Genomic DNA, 12,844 nt, shown 5'->3' with positions numbered 1-12,844 from the left:
TTACCATCACCCTGCAGGGGGCACACAACAGTGAAATTCTAGGCAGGAAAACTCTAGACTATGCCCTTCTGAGATCCATGTGCTAAATAGCTGGACTTGCCAGTGGGGAAGCTGAAGCTGAAAGAGGACAGGCCAGTTCTGCTCTGCTGAGTGGCATGGAGACCTAAGCCAATCTGCCTTTGGGCATATGTACCCCAGGGTTCCACCATACTTATGTCCGGGGATTTGCATCTACCAGGATGGGCAGGGGGACTGAAATCAAAACTGTTGTGGGTGGGCAAAGGGGAAGTACATTCCCGGGTAGCCAGGGACAGGTCAGCAGTTCATGCCTCACTCTGTGGCCCAGGCCTCACAGAATGTACTCCCTGTCTGGGCCCCTTGAAGCCTGCACAGATTCTGAGCAGAGGTCCAGGGAGGGTTGCAATTCATACTGCACCTGCCTGGCTCCAGAGCTATACTCTGGCTGCATGTGTCATCTTGGGAGGTACTCTAGGCAAAATGCCCAGGGCTGTTTTCAGGGCCTTCCTCCTGAGATCTTTGGCACAGGAATCTGCCTCACATCAGGGCCCTGTCCTAGGGGCCCTAATGCATGTGTGCAGAGGTCTGGGTAGGAGCCTGCACCAATATGTTAGGACAGTGCATCCCTCAGGATCAAGAAAAAGAGGAGAGCAATAGCACAGAATGCACTCCCCCCTCCCCTAGAAGCAGGTCCTCAGAAGGTAAACAGATGAGATTATAGATGGAAAAACTGAGGTCTGGCAGAGGGGAGAAAGCTTACTCAGAACCTCACTATTGTTAGCCAAGGGATTTCAGGCACTTATCTGATAAGGAATCCTTTGAGTGACACCTTACCTCTTGGGAACAAGGCCTTGATGGGGACAAGGCCTTGATGGCCACCAGCCCAGTCTTAGTGGAAAGTCTGCTGGGACCTGGCCAGAAAGAAGAGACCCTGTTCCCAGGGAAGAGAAACAGATTGAGGTCCAGAGTGGGGACAATTGGTAGTGTGCTGAGAGGGAGGCCTGGGCTTTTACCCCAAGGGCAATGGGGTAAAATGGGAAGGTTCTAAAGTAAAAGTAGGCACAGGGCAGCTATCCTTTCTAGCGCCTAGGCTTCCCCATGTGTATCTGGTAACTGCGTGTCAGGCTTCAAACTCTGTGCAGGGCCCTGAGATTAGTCACAGCTCTAGTGTGGGGCCCAAGAAAGAGGGGCGGCCTTCCTGGAGACAAGGTAGAGGGGAAGAGAAAGACTGAGGAGACTGTTGCCAGTCATATGTGGCCTCTTAGATTTTTATACATTAAACACAGGTAGAAGAGCTCATATTCCCTAGCTAGGTGGTAGGGAACTGAGCCCATACCAATCAGCTCACTCTGTCAAGTACATGCTGTTCATGAGCCCACCAACCCACAGACTCACCAGAAAGATGTTTGACTCACAGAATGGCTTTGGGCATTTCCTTACCATAAGCTTCAGTTTACCTATTTGCTGCCAGGTCTGAGATTCCTGTGGTTGGGAGATGGGGGAAGGACATTGTGGTACCTCATTACCAATCTGTGGCCCATCTTCCTCCTCCCAAGTTGGCTATGGTGAGGGTCTAACAGTGCAGAGCTAGGGTGAAAGAGTTAGGAGAGCAAGGGCCCCCAGCCATCAGTGGCAATTCTGCAGTATCACCACTAACATTGGGGATCAGCAGCAAGGCAGCGGGATCCCAAGGACCCAAGAGTCCCTGCTGGCAAATGACCTCAGGGAGCTAAAAATGGGCAATGACTTCATCCAGGCAGGTGGAAGCATGAGTCAGCTGGCACTCAAGGAAAAGCCCAGCCCTGTTACACATGCCTAGGCACACACAGACAGGGATCTGGAAACATGCACAGACACATGTACCTGATTCCTCAGGCAGGAACATGTGCATGTCCATAAGTATATGAGCACCCAGCCTAGTTCACAGGTCCAAACATATAAATTTGGGGCACCTCTAAGAGCACCCAAAGTGCACAGTACTACTATTCTCAAAGGCATATGCTAGAATACCTGTATTCTCATGTCTTCCACTGGTTTATCCAGACCCTTACTCATGTGGGGCCTCGAGATATGCTTTCAACATACAAGGACCAAGCCACAGACTCTCAGAGCTGGCAGCAAATAGAGAAACTGAAGCTTATAGCAGAGGTATGCCCAGGTTAACTCCATGGCTCAGGCCTCTCCAACATCTTTATGGAGGATCTATAGGATGGTGAACTAATGACCAGTATACACTTGACAAAGGGGGCTGAATGGGGTGCCTGGTTCCCTGACTGGCTCCAGTGTCCTATTCTGGTGTTCTACGATTCACATCTGTCAGCCCAGACTGGCCTGCAGGGAACCCTGTACTGCAGCCTCACATTACCTTTGTCCTAGACCTGATTCTAGGCTGTTCCCCTCTATAGCCCAGACATTGGCACCATGCTGGACACAACACCCCTCTCTTCCCCTACTCCTTATGTCCTGCCAATCATTTATTGTCACCTCCTCCTTGGTCCTGACTTTATCCTTTCACCTCATAGAAGGACCATGTTCTATGGGGCTCACATTCATCCTGGGGCTCTCCCATCTATGGTGCAGCAGGTCTATAGCTTCTGGGCCTGGCTTGGAGAGGGGCTGCAGCCCAGATCTGGGGTTTCCTATGATTTCCCTTGGGCCTGTAGAAGAAGCCAGAGTGTCTGATGAGGCAGACCCGCCCACTACCTCTCAATAGGATCCCTGCAGACACAACTGAGCACAGCATAAGCGCTTTGGGCCCCAAGAGGCGTCTGCCTCTTTGGGGGTTGTTTTCCTCATACAGAGATTCCGGAAACAGGTTGCCAGTCCAATCTATATAGCCAGATACAAGAAACATAGGGGGTAGAAAAGCAAGATGTAGATCAATGCTCAAAGGTCTATGAACTTTATAGATACACACCCACAGTCTGTATCATGAAGAACAGACTGCAGAAGTGGGCTGCCCACCCTATGCAAGGTCTGCTGGGAAACACTGGGTATAGGTTAAGGTGAGAATGTACACTGAAAGACTACAACTCCTGGGCCAAGTCTCCAGAGGGCAAGCAATGGCTACCCCTAGATGGATACAAAATTGGAAAAATAATTGTTCTGAATCCCTCAGTATGACACTTCCAGGTGGAGTACAGAACAAGTCAGGCTGATATCTCCCACGAGGCATCCAGACCTTGGCCACCACAAAGTACCCTCTCCTTTGGTGCCCATGGCCGCTGAAGGTTGACCTTCCACAGTAGCAATATACCTGCCAGGGTGTGGCCCTAGACAAGTGGGCTGAAAGGCCAAGGGAATCTGGTGTCCAGCAGGCTGGGAGAGCAAGCCAGTCACCTAACCCAGTTTCCCTAAGCCTAGACCTCAGCTACACTGTACCCACGAATTCCTCCCTGGTCCCTCCATTTCTGAATTAGTCAGTAGCCAGACCCCTGGAGCCAGAAATGCGTAACAGACAGAAATCTGGCTGTGGGAGACACTCTTCCTACCATAAAGGGTCTTATGTGGGGTTGCTCCTCTATTCAGCCTATTTCCCAGACTATTACTGAATCCTACTTCTGAGCAGAGTACAGGCTGCTCACCTGCCTTCCACTCTACTCAGTAATGGGAGGCGACCAGCCCCGTTTTCCTCTGAGACCCCTCCTGCCTCCACACGTGGGCAGGACCAGCTTCCACCCCTCCTCTCATGAGCGTTGCTGAGGCAGAGCTTCCATTAAAGCTCCAGAAGCTCTTTCTCGTAGGTCCCCAGAGTAGGAGCCTGCGCAGGGGTAGCGAGGGAAGGGAAGGGAAAGGGAGGGTGCCCCAAGGAAACAGGAGGCCTGGTTGGACTTCCCTCTGCAGAGCCTGGTTGGACTTCCCTCTGCAGAGTCAGTCAGCCTCCCTCTGCACAGAGAAGGGCTACTCAGGGAGGCCCTGGCCCTCTACCCGGGTACCCCACCACCTATCTTGGTGCTGGCTGAGATACAACCAACCAGCTCAGGTCCTGGCTCCTTCTGAACCCAGGGTCACCTGCCTTGGGACACCGCGCGCTAGTTCTGGAGACCCAGAGGCCCCAACCCATTCTGCACAAACCCAGGGTAGTGTGCTCACTCCTGCCACCCCGCCTGGCCCTGGGTCCCGCGCAGCCCAGCCGGGAGATCAGACAATAGCTGCTTTGGGCCAGCAGCTCAGCATAACAAAAGCAGGTCCTTCCCGGGGAAGGCCGGCGCCCCGCCCTCTGGTGGGGCTGGCTCCAGGATGGTGCCCTCGGCCCCCGCCCGGAACCGAGTTCCCTCCAACCTGTCTGAGTTCGGCCGGCATCAGGCCGGGGTTCTGGGGGCGCAGGCCTGCAGGGTCGGCGGCAGATACACCGGGCTCGGCTCCGGTGCCTCTGCCGCTTGGGCTCAGCGGACTCCCTCCCCGCGGGGGCGGATCTGGCGGTGGTCACGGTGAGCAGCCAATCGGGTGGGGCCGCGCCCAGGCGGGGCGGGGCGGGAGCCAAAGGAGTGGGGCGAGGTTCAGCATTCTACTGTCCGGGGCGGGGCTCTGCAGCCAGGATAGGCCCGGGTGGTCCCCAGGTCCCTGGCAGCTGGTCAGAATTCTCGTCCCTCCCGCAGGGGGTGGCATTTTCCAGCCGAGTGACTCTAGCCAAGTCCTTCCTAGGCTTCGGTTGGACTTCAGCAAATGAACACACACACACCCTTCCACCTATACAGACGGAAAAACTGAATTCAAAAGCCAGCATCTTTGGCATAATCCACTTATCCTGGTTATGATTCCGTTTTCCCCTTCTAGGCCAATAAGACAGTAGTTAAGCATTGTTAGCGCTGCAAGTTCTCTCAGATCTAGTCCCAGCCCTCTGCCTAGCCCCTACCCAGCATGGGCTTCCAAGAAAGGCCCTCCCACAGAGCTCAATGGGGACCTGGCGAATGGTCTTTCCACAGGCCTACTTTATGTTTTGAGTTCTCTCCATCAAGAGACCCTGTGTCTTCCCACCCTTTGAGGTGTCAGGGTACGTCAAATATTGGGGCAGGAGAACAACTCTTGGGTAACCTTGTGTAAAAATCTTAATCCCTTTACCAGGTGAGGTGGCACAAGCCTGTAATTCCAGAATCCCAGCGACTGGCTGAGACAGGAGGATTGCCAGCCTCAGCAACTTAGTGAATTAAATAAAAAATAAAAAAGGCTGGAGATGTGGCTTAGTGGTTAGGTGCCCCTGGGTCCAATCCCCAGTACCAAAACCAAATCAAACCAAACCAAAATCCAACCCTCAAAAAAAACTTAATATCTTGATCTTGAACCCTCAGAAAAAGTCCTAGGGGCTGAGCTGGCTTCAGACCCTCTGTTTCTGATCTACTGGGAAGTGGTGGATGAAGTGAGGGGATCAGAGTTGCCAATTAGGGGTTCTCTATCCCATGGAGTCCCCAAGCAGCCACACCTAAGGAGTCTGACTCTGTTTGGGGGAAACTTAGGTGAAGGGGAGGGAAATTCAGGAGAGGGTCAGTGCGGGCAACCTTCTTGGATCATTTCCCACAGAGGCAAGCCAATGGCTCCTGCATCATGAATGACAAACCAGGTTCTGATATTAACAGAGCTGGGGCCAGCCCACAGAGGCTTTAGGGGTACTGCAAGAAAGGGGCATAGGCTTGAGCTTCCTGCCTCATACCACCCCTGGCTTCCACAATATGCCATGTACAGAGGTTATACTTCCAGTAAGCTCAAGCACTTTCAATGTCCACTATGTGCCACGTTGAGCCTCAGTTTCCCTACCTAGACAGGAGTGAGTTGACTTTACCACTGGCCTACTGCATCCTCCATTCATGGCTGCCCAGGCCAGTGAGAAGTATACACTGCTTTAAGGGAATGTGGCCCTGATGCTGAATTAAGGCCAGTTTGGTCTTCTCCCCAAATGCACCAGTTGCTAGTGCCCCAGCCACAGGCCATCTTGCCTGGGCCCAAGGCAGGTCCAATGGCCCATCTGGCCAGGCCTTCATGGTACCCTTCCCACCTAGGTGAGGATCAGCCCTGCTCTGGCTGAGTGTCTGAAGGGCAGGCAGCCAAGACCATGGAGAATCCCAGGAGACACAGCAGCAGTAACTTCTAGCCTTGGTTCCATAGTCTTGGCCCCCAGCTACCTGTCTTGCCAGCTTTAGAACTCCAGCTCTGTCCCGAGATTCAATGATAGCTCACCCAGCACCTCCTGCTGGGATTAATCTGAGAAGTAGGTTTGGCATGGAGGCAATTGGGTCTGGCTAATCCAATGCCTCCCTGTGTCCCCATCAGCCTAATCAGTCCAGCTACAGCCCTGGGAACACATGTTGTCTCTGCTCCCAGCCTAAGAAAAAAGGGCAGGGTGGAGGAGAGGTCATGGCCTAAGGTCATGCAGGCTCAGTCCCCAGGAGGCCAGGGCAATTCCAGACTGTGGGAACATGTTTTTGCCAGAGCATCGACCCTCTGAATACCCTCTGTCCTCCCACACTACTTATCTGTGAGCTGTAGAACAGAGCCTGTTCCAGGCTGGGAGGGATAGACTGAGTGCCTGGTGTTTGAGGAGCACCCTTGGGGTCACAGGCTGCCATTGTCCCCATGTGGCTCAGCTAGGCATTCTATTCCCCTGCTAGAGTTTAGGGAACACCCTTTGGAACTCCTGAGGTTTGGAACTCTTTGAGTTCTTGTATTCATACTGATTCCTCTCAGTCCCAGGCTCCTGTGGGTGGTTATGCCACCTGCCCAAGACCACTCAGACCCAGATGCTTAGAAAGAGTTCCCCAATGAGTTAGGGGCATTCTGAAGACATGCATTTGACTTTGACTGTGTACTTGTACAGGGCCATACATTTTATATGAGTGGATCTCATGAGTGGACAAAAGAACCATCACCTGGCCACTGTCAAGCAAGGCCAAGCTCAGGGAGGGGTCACTTGCCCTAAGTTCCTCAGCCTGACACAGGCAGATTGTCACCAGACTCTATAGGCTCCTTGCGCTTCCTCATTCCACCCTCATGACCCATGGAGGTAAGGGAGATGTTGGGAAGGTCTAGGAAGTCTGACTCCTGTGGAGCCCTATCTGTTCCACTGGCTAGGGAATAGACAGGGCTTCAGACCCTCTGGGGATAGAAGCTGCCTAAAGCCTATTCTGAGGGCAATGGCCAGCAGGGAAACTGAGGCTCCCAGGTCACCCTCTGAGCTGTAGACAGAGCCTGGGACCTCAATCAAGCCTTCCCCTGGGGCTGACCTACCAGTGCATGCAATGAAGGAGAAAATCATGGAAGGGAGGCTCCAGAACAGGCAAAACCCTCAGTGTTACCAGGCTGCCCAAAGAGCTGCCAAGATCAGATCCTATCCACTGAATCCTGAGCATTCCCTCAGTGGAGTATGCTAATCTCAGGGTCAAACTGTATCTTGAACATCATTCATATAGTGCCTAGCATACCTAAGTGGCTAGCCAACATCCTTGGGATCTTTTCTTTCCTCTCCAAAAGCTCAACAGGTCTTATAACAAGCCATTGCATACATCAGAGGTTTGCTAGGACTCTTTGATTGATTCCCCAGTTGGCTCTTTTTACCCTCTCCCAGTCAGTGGGCTGTTACCTGCAGGACCAGCTGTTGCCAGGCCATTGGTAGGGGATGCCCACTGCCCACACCACTGCTGCCTACTCCAGGCTGCTGGGCATGCTCCAGCTGCAGGGCAACATGGCGCCGCTCCTGCTCCAGTGCCCGTGTCAGTCGCTCGAAACGGGCCTCCTGCTCCTTCACCGAGGCCAAGATGCTGGCAGCTGAGTGTACATTGTAGTCCTCCATGATAGGGTGCCAGCCAGCTGCAGGCAAAGCAGAGCAAACTAAGAGTGGTGTGGAACAGTGGCCTGATGAGGCCATCACAGGCCTCTTGCCTATCCCACTCACAGATCATACAACTCACTCCCAGACCAGAACATTCAGCTCTCTGGAGGGAAGCTGCATTGATTAAATTCTAAATTAAAAGTCATTAATCCCAGGCCAGCTGGAAGCAGCTGGCTTACTCCCAGTGAGGACTGGGGCTCTGACCCAGGTTCCTCTGCTTCCTACCAGGTCCAGCAGAATCATGGATTGTGAGTGTCTTAGAGACTGCTGGGATGGGCAGGAAGAGCTGGTGTGATGAGTGTCCACTATTTCCTTGGCCCACAGCATATACCAGCTCATCCCTATTTCATGGGACTACCCCAGCCCCACCTTATAACAGTGGACAAGGCCAAGAAAGGGTCAGGGACCATCTGTAGCCACACAACTAGTATACCAGAGCTGGTGCAGCCAATGGACAGGGAGTAAGAAGCCAGTCTACTATCGCAGTTGCCTAGAACACCTAGGCAAGTGACCTCTGCCTCAGCTCCCAGCAACCCTGGCCCAAGGACTATTGTCCAACCTCCATTTGCAGCCACCCCAGCCTAAAATAGGGGCAGTATCTGTTTCATATGGCTAAGTGAAAACCTAGTAAAAGCCTTGCAGAGGTTCTGGCTAGGGCTACATGAAGTTTAGAGGCTCTGTGCCTGTAAGTGGCCTATGTGTGAGAGGGCATAGGCCCGAACATCTGAGGCCCAATACTTGGGGAGGTCAGGCCCACCCAGCCCCTGGCTCAGCACTGCCCCCATGGGGCCCAGAGCCCCAGGGGAACAAGCAGGGGCAATGGAGAGTTGGCATTTGCAGTGACAAGCCAGCACTTTTCCTTGCTGCTTGTTCTCTGGCTGACCAGTGTGTTTGTTTTTCATGGGCAATGAAAAGCAGACCAAGTATGCAGAGCTCAAACCCAGGCTCAGAGCCGCAGGCAGGGTACAACCATGTGGCCACAGTGCCCAGAGCTTGGTGCGTGGCTTGATGCCCAGTGCTATTTGGAGTCTGCTCCTGGCTGGTCCCACACAGCCCACTAAGGCCAATTCTGCTAGACCCCTTACCCCTGCACCAACATAGAACCTGAACTTAGAAAAGAGAGGCCTCTGTGTATGAATGCCACACACAATGACTGACATAAACAGAGGGCCAGGTCTGCTGCTCACTGGCCTGGATGGAGCCAGCTGCAAGGACAGAGCTCCTAGAGAGGAAGGGCCAGTGCTAGGCTGGGCCACATCAGTGATGGCTGAGTTGAGGACACAGTGTATTTCAAAGGTGAAATGATACTATGGGGCCTAGTCCCACCATGACACTTGAGAAACCAAGGCCCAATGAGGGCAAGAGACCAGCATAAGTCCCCACACCTGCTCTTCATCTCCCCAGCTCCTGTCACATAAATAAAATGGTCAATGTGACCTTGTGAGGATGCTAGTGTGGGGATAGGAGCTGTTAAATCAGCCATATCCTGAGAATGAATGGCACTATAGCTGGGAAAGGTGTTAGCCCCACTGGGAAGAGGGGGTTGGGAGTGAGGCACAATTTGGGTTCTCTGGCCACCAAAAAGCACAGCACAGGCAAAGAAGGAGTACTCTGTCCTGTGCACATCTTCCAGCACCCAGACCCAGTCAAGGTGTAGACACTAGGCCTTATAAAAGTATGAACTAAGACTGGTAGTACAAAGAGTGGTGCTAGATGGGTATGGAGTCTTCCTGCCTGGGAGGAGACAGACAACCCAAGTCCTCAGCCATGTCTTGTTTGCTGAATTGGCCCATCTCAGCTGAGACTTAGAGCCAAGAAGCAGAAGGGACCGAGACACTGCATGTGGGTAGCAATGATCAGGATCCATGGGACAACTGCTGGCCTGTGGGCAGGAGGCAGCTTTCTTCTCTCCTTGTGCCGAGAAAGATTCCTGCTTGACCTCCATAATCAGTTTCACATTTTCCAAACAGGAGGCCACTTTATGACAAATGTGCCTACCCATAGAGTGAATTATAAATGACAGGGACAACATTGGGCATGCCAGGAGTGACCATACATCAGGATCGTGTGAGAACACGAATACCCAGACCAGAAAACATTAGGAACCTTGTAGGTGGGTTGGTAAGGTCAGAGCTGAGATTAAATGTTGCAAAACTTAATTATAAAAGAAAAGTGACTGCCTAGTCCCAGCACAAAAGACACCAGATGAGGGGCTGGGGTTGTGGCTCAAGCTTTAGAGCGCTCGCCTAGCATGCATGAGGCACTGGGTTCGATCCTCAGCACCACATAAAAATAAAATAAAAATATTGTGTCTACCTAAAACTAAAAAATAAATATTAAAAAAAAGATACTGGCTGAGTGTTTAGTATTAAGCTAAGAGCATTCCCCCATGGTCTCAGAATGCTGCTGGACAGGGAGTTGCATGAGAAGCCTGGGTGAAAAAACAAGTGACTCCAGGACACACAAGTTGGAAGTGGGAGACTGAAGGAAGAGCAAATCACAGATGGGAATGTAGGGGGAAGGACAGACAAATGGGTGAATGGATGGACAGGCAGGTAGGGGATGGAGGGAGATATATGGGTGAATACAGGGATAGGCAGGTGAATATGGGAAATGGACAAATGCATAAATGGATGGATGGGTAGGTGGGGGAATACAGAGGACGAACAGACTGATGGGTGAATGGAGCAATGGATAGGCAGGTAGGGGAATAATGGTTTGACAAATGGGTGAAAGGATGGATGGGCAAGTAGGATTATGGTGGGTTGTAAATAAATGGATGAGAGGATGGTAGATAACTTGACAAGTAGATGGATTGGCAAATGGATGGATGGATGAGTAGGTGGATAGAAGGAGGGATGGGAGAATAGGAGGCTGGATGGAAGAGGGAATAAATGAGTGAGAGAACAGGTGTGTGCACAAGAGGATGAGGAGATGATTATATGAGACGAGGAGGACTCCATGGAAGGGTGGAGGGAGGATGGATCAGGTGGGTGGATGGATAAAAAGATGGGTAAGAAGACTAGACAGATGGGCTGATTAGAAGATAGATAGATGGGGGATGAAGGAATAAGTGAATAGATAGTTGATCAAATGGATAGGGCACTGTGGTGGCAGGTGTGTAACAACAAAGTTTGCAACACAACTGAAAGGAGGAAGCCCAACCCCACATGCTCTGAGGCAAATGTGGTCAATGCTAGTTCTGTTGGGAAAGAGAAGACATCATCAGAGAAACCTCAGGATAGGATCTGAATGCTTCCCCTGAAACCAAAAATCCAATATTTGACGTTTTCTTGCTGACCCAGACATTCCTCCTCAGAAGGAGTCCAGCCAAAGCACTGCTCTGGAAAATCAAATTATGGGGCCCCAGTCCAATCTGGGTTGAGGAATTAGAGGAATTTCCTAAGGGTCAGGGCAGCAGGGGAGTAGGCAGCAGCTCTTGTCAGCCACATATCAGAACCCAGGAGGGAACTGGTGACATCAATCCTTCTTCCACTCCCCATTCTATACTTTGGCCATTTGGAGGAGAAGAACATGGTACCAGAAAGTAAACTAGCAGGAGTTGAACTCAAGCCCAGTGGTATACAAGTCCATACTTTCTGCCTAGGACATTGTTGGAGCTCTGTCCCCCCACCCCACAAGAGACTTATTCCCTAATTTATTGGCCAGGCCTTCTGGGGACCCATCATTATCTCATTGCCCCTATTGGGATCATATGGTGCCCAAAGCTTCAGGGATAATTTCTGGTCAACCCCCAAGGATAGGTACTGTGCCCAATCTGGGAATAAGGAAAAGAAGTGCAGACTTGGGTAAAGGGTTCACACTGGGCAGAGTCCACTCTTGCCAGAGGCCAGGACTACAAGGTCTTTGGCAGTCAGTGCAGACCATGGGGTGCCTGGCAGTGCTAGGGGAAGGCTGTTCTCAGTCTCTAAGCAATGGCAGAAACTGCTAAGGAAAGAGGAACCAGCAGGACTTAGAATAAAACATTTATATACGTTGAAAAAAAAAGCACCAAATAGTATGGTCATTTTTTAGGAAGTGACACCTCTAAGAACAATACATGCAGTAAGCATTTTAGCTGGAATAACAAGCATTGGATTTACTTTTAGACTGTGACTTCAGCACAGTGGAGGCTGGTGTGGGGCATGTGGGACCCACTGCACTCCTCTTTCTACTTCTGTGCCTTTGTAATTTTCCACAGCAGAAAGCAGAAGAAAGTCAAGTATAGTGGTATAAGTCTTTAGTCCCAGTTACTTAGAAGACTGAGGAAAGAGAATCGTTTGAGCCCAGGAGTTTGAGGCCAGCTTGGGGAAACATAACAAAATCCTGACTCAGAGAGAGAGAGAGAGAGAGAGGTGGGGAGAGGGATGGGGGGGAGGAGAGAGAAAAGGATAAGGCATACAGAATATCAAAACATAATTGACATGATAGAATCAAGTATTTTTAACATCTGGCAATAAAGTGATATCCTTAATCTGTAGGTGCTCTAACAAATCAATAAGGGAAAAAAAAAAAGCTGAAAGTAAAGAAGACATAAACAATGTGGTTGGAGGTAAGATTCACACACATACACATGCATACACAGGAAAGGACTACAATGATCTTTATCTTGAGGCCAGAGTGGTGGCTGGTGGTGGGGAGGGTCCCTTGTACTGGGGCTGCTCCAGGACTCTCACACAGTTCTGCACATGCCTGTGTCCTACAAAGAACATGAGCTATGATTATAGTTGAACCTAAGTAAGAAAAGAGACTGCAGAGCTCAGTAACCACTCCTTTGGAAGAGTCCCCATCCACCACTAATGCGTAGGCTGTGCTTCAATAATGGGATCTCTGCCAGCTGGTGGATATGGCCATGATGATGCCTGAGCCACCTTGGAGCCTCCCGGACAAGTGGCACTAAATGGCATGCATGTGCTCAGTGACTGCAGTCATGTAAAATGTGCAGAGCAGTCAAGACAGCATGCAAAAGGGAAGATGTGGGGGGTCAGGGGATGAGGAAGGGTCTTT

At 51.3% G+C, this 12,844-nt stretch overlaps 1 protein-coding gene across 15 annotated transcripts in view; it reads right to left on the bottom strand.

The window, feature by feature from the left end:
• Positions 1–12,844, bottom strand: part of ARVCF (ARVCF delta catenin family member) — a 50,642-nt gene that overhangs the window by 13,185 nt on the left and 24,613 nt on the right. For 9 of the 15 annotated variants that reach the window (XM_081286056.1, XM_081286057.1, XM_081286050.1 and 6 more), the window contains one exon: positions 7,589–7,815. The exons of 2 other annotated variants lie outside the window; for them this stretch is intronic. In XM_081286056.1, coding sequence (XP_081142182.1) covers positions 7,589–7,798 — 210 coding nt within the window. In that variant the 5' untranslated portion in view covers positions 7,799–7,815. Of the gene's footprint in view, positions 1–852; positions 950–1,536; positions 1,557–4,299; positions 4,454–7,588; positions 7,816–12,844 lie in introns of those variants that run through there. 4 more of the 15 variants (XM_081286051.1, XM_081286055.1, XM_081286053.1 and 1 more) reach the window with 3 other exon arrangements.

This window comes from Spermophilus citellus (genome assembly GCF_964194105.1).
Source record: "Spermophilus citellus genome assembly, chromosome: 3".
Taxonomy (NCBI): Eukaryota; Metazoa; Chordata; class Mammalia; order Rodentia; family Sciuridae; genus Spermophilus; species Spermophilus citellus.
The sequence above is the reverse complement of the archived record's forward strand: the minus strand, read 5'-3'. Positions and strand labels throughout refer to the sequence as shown.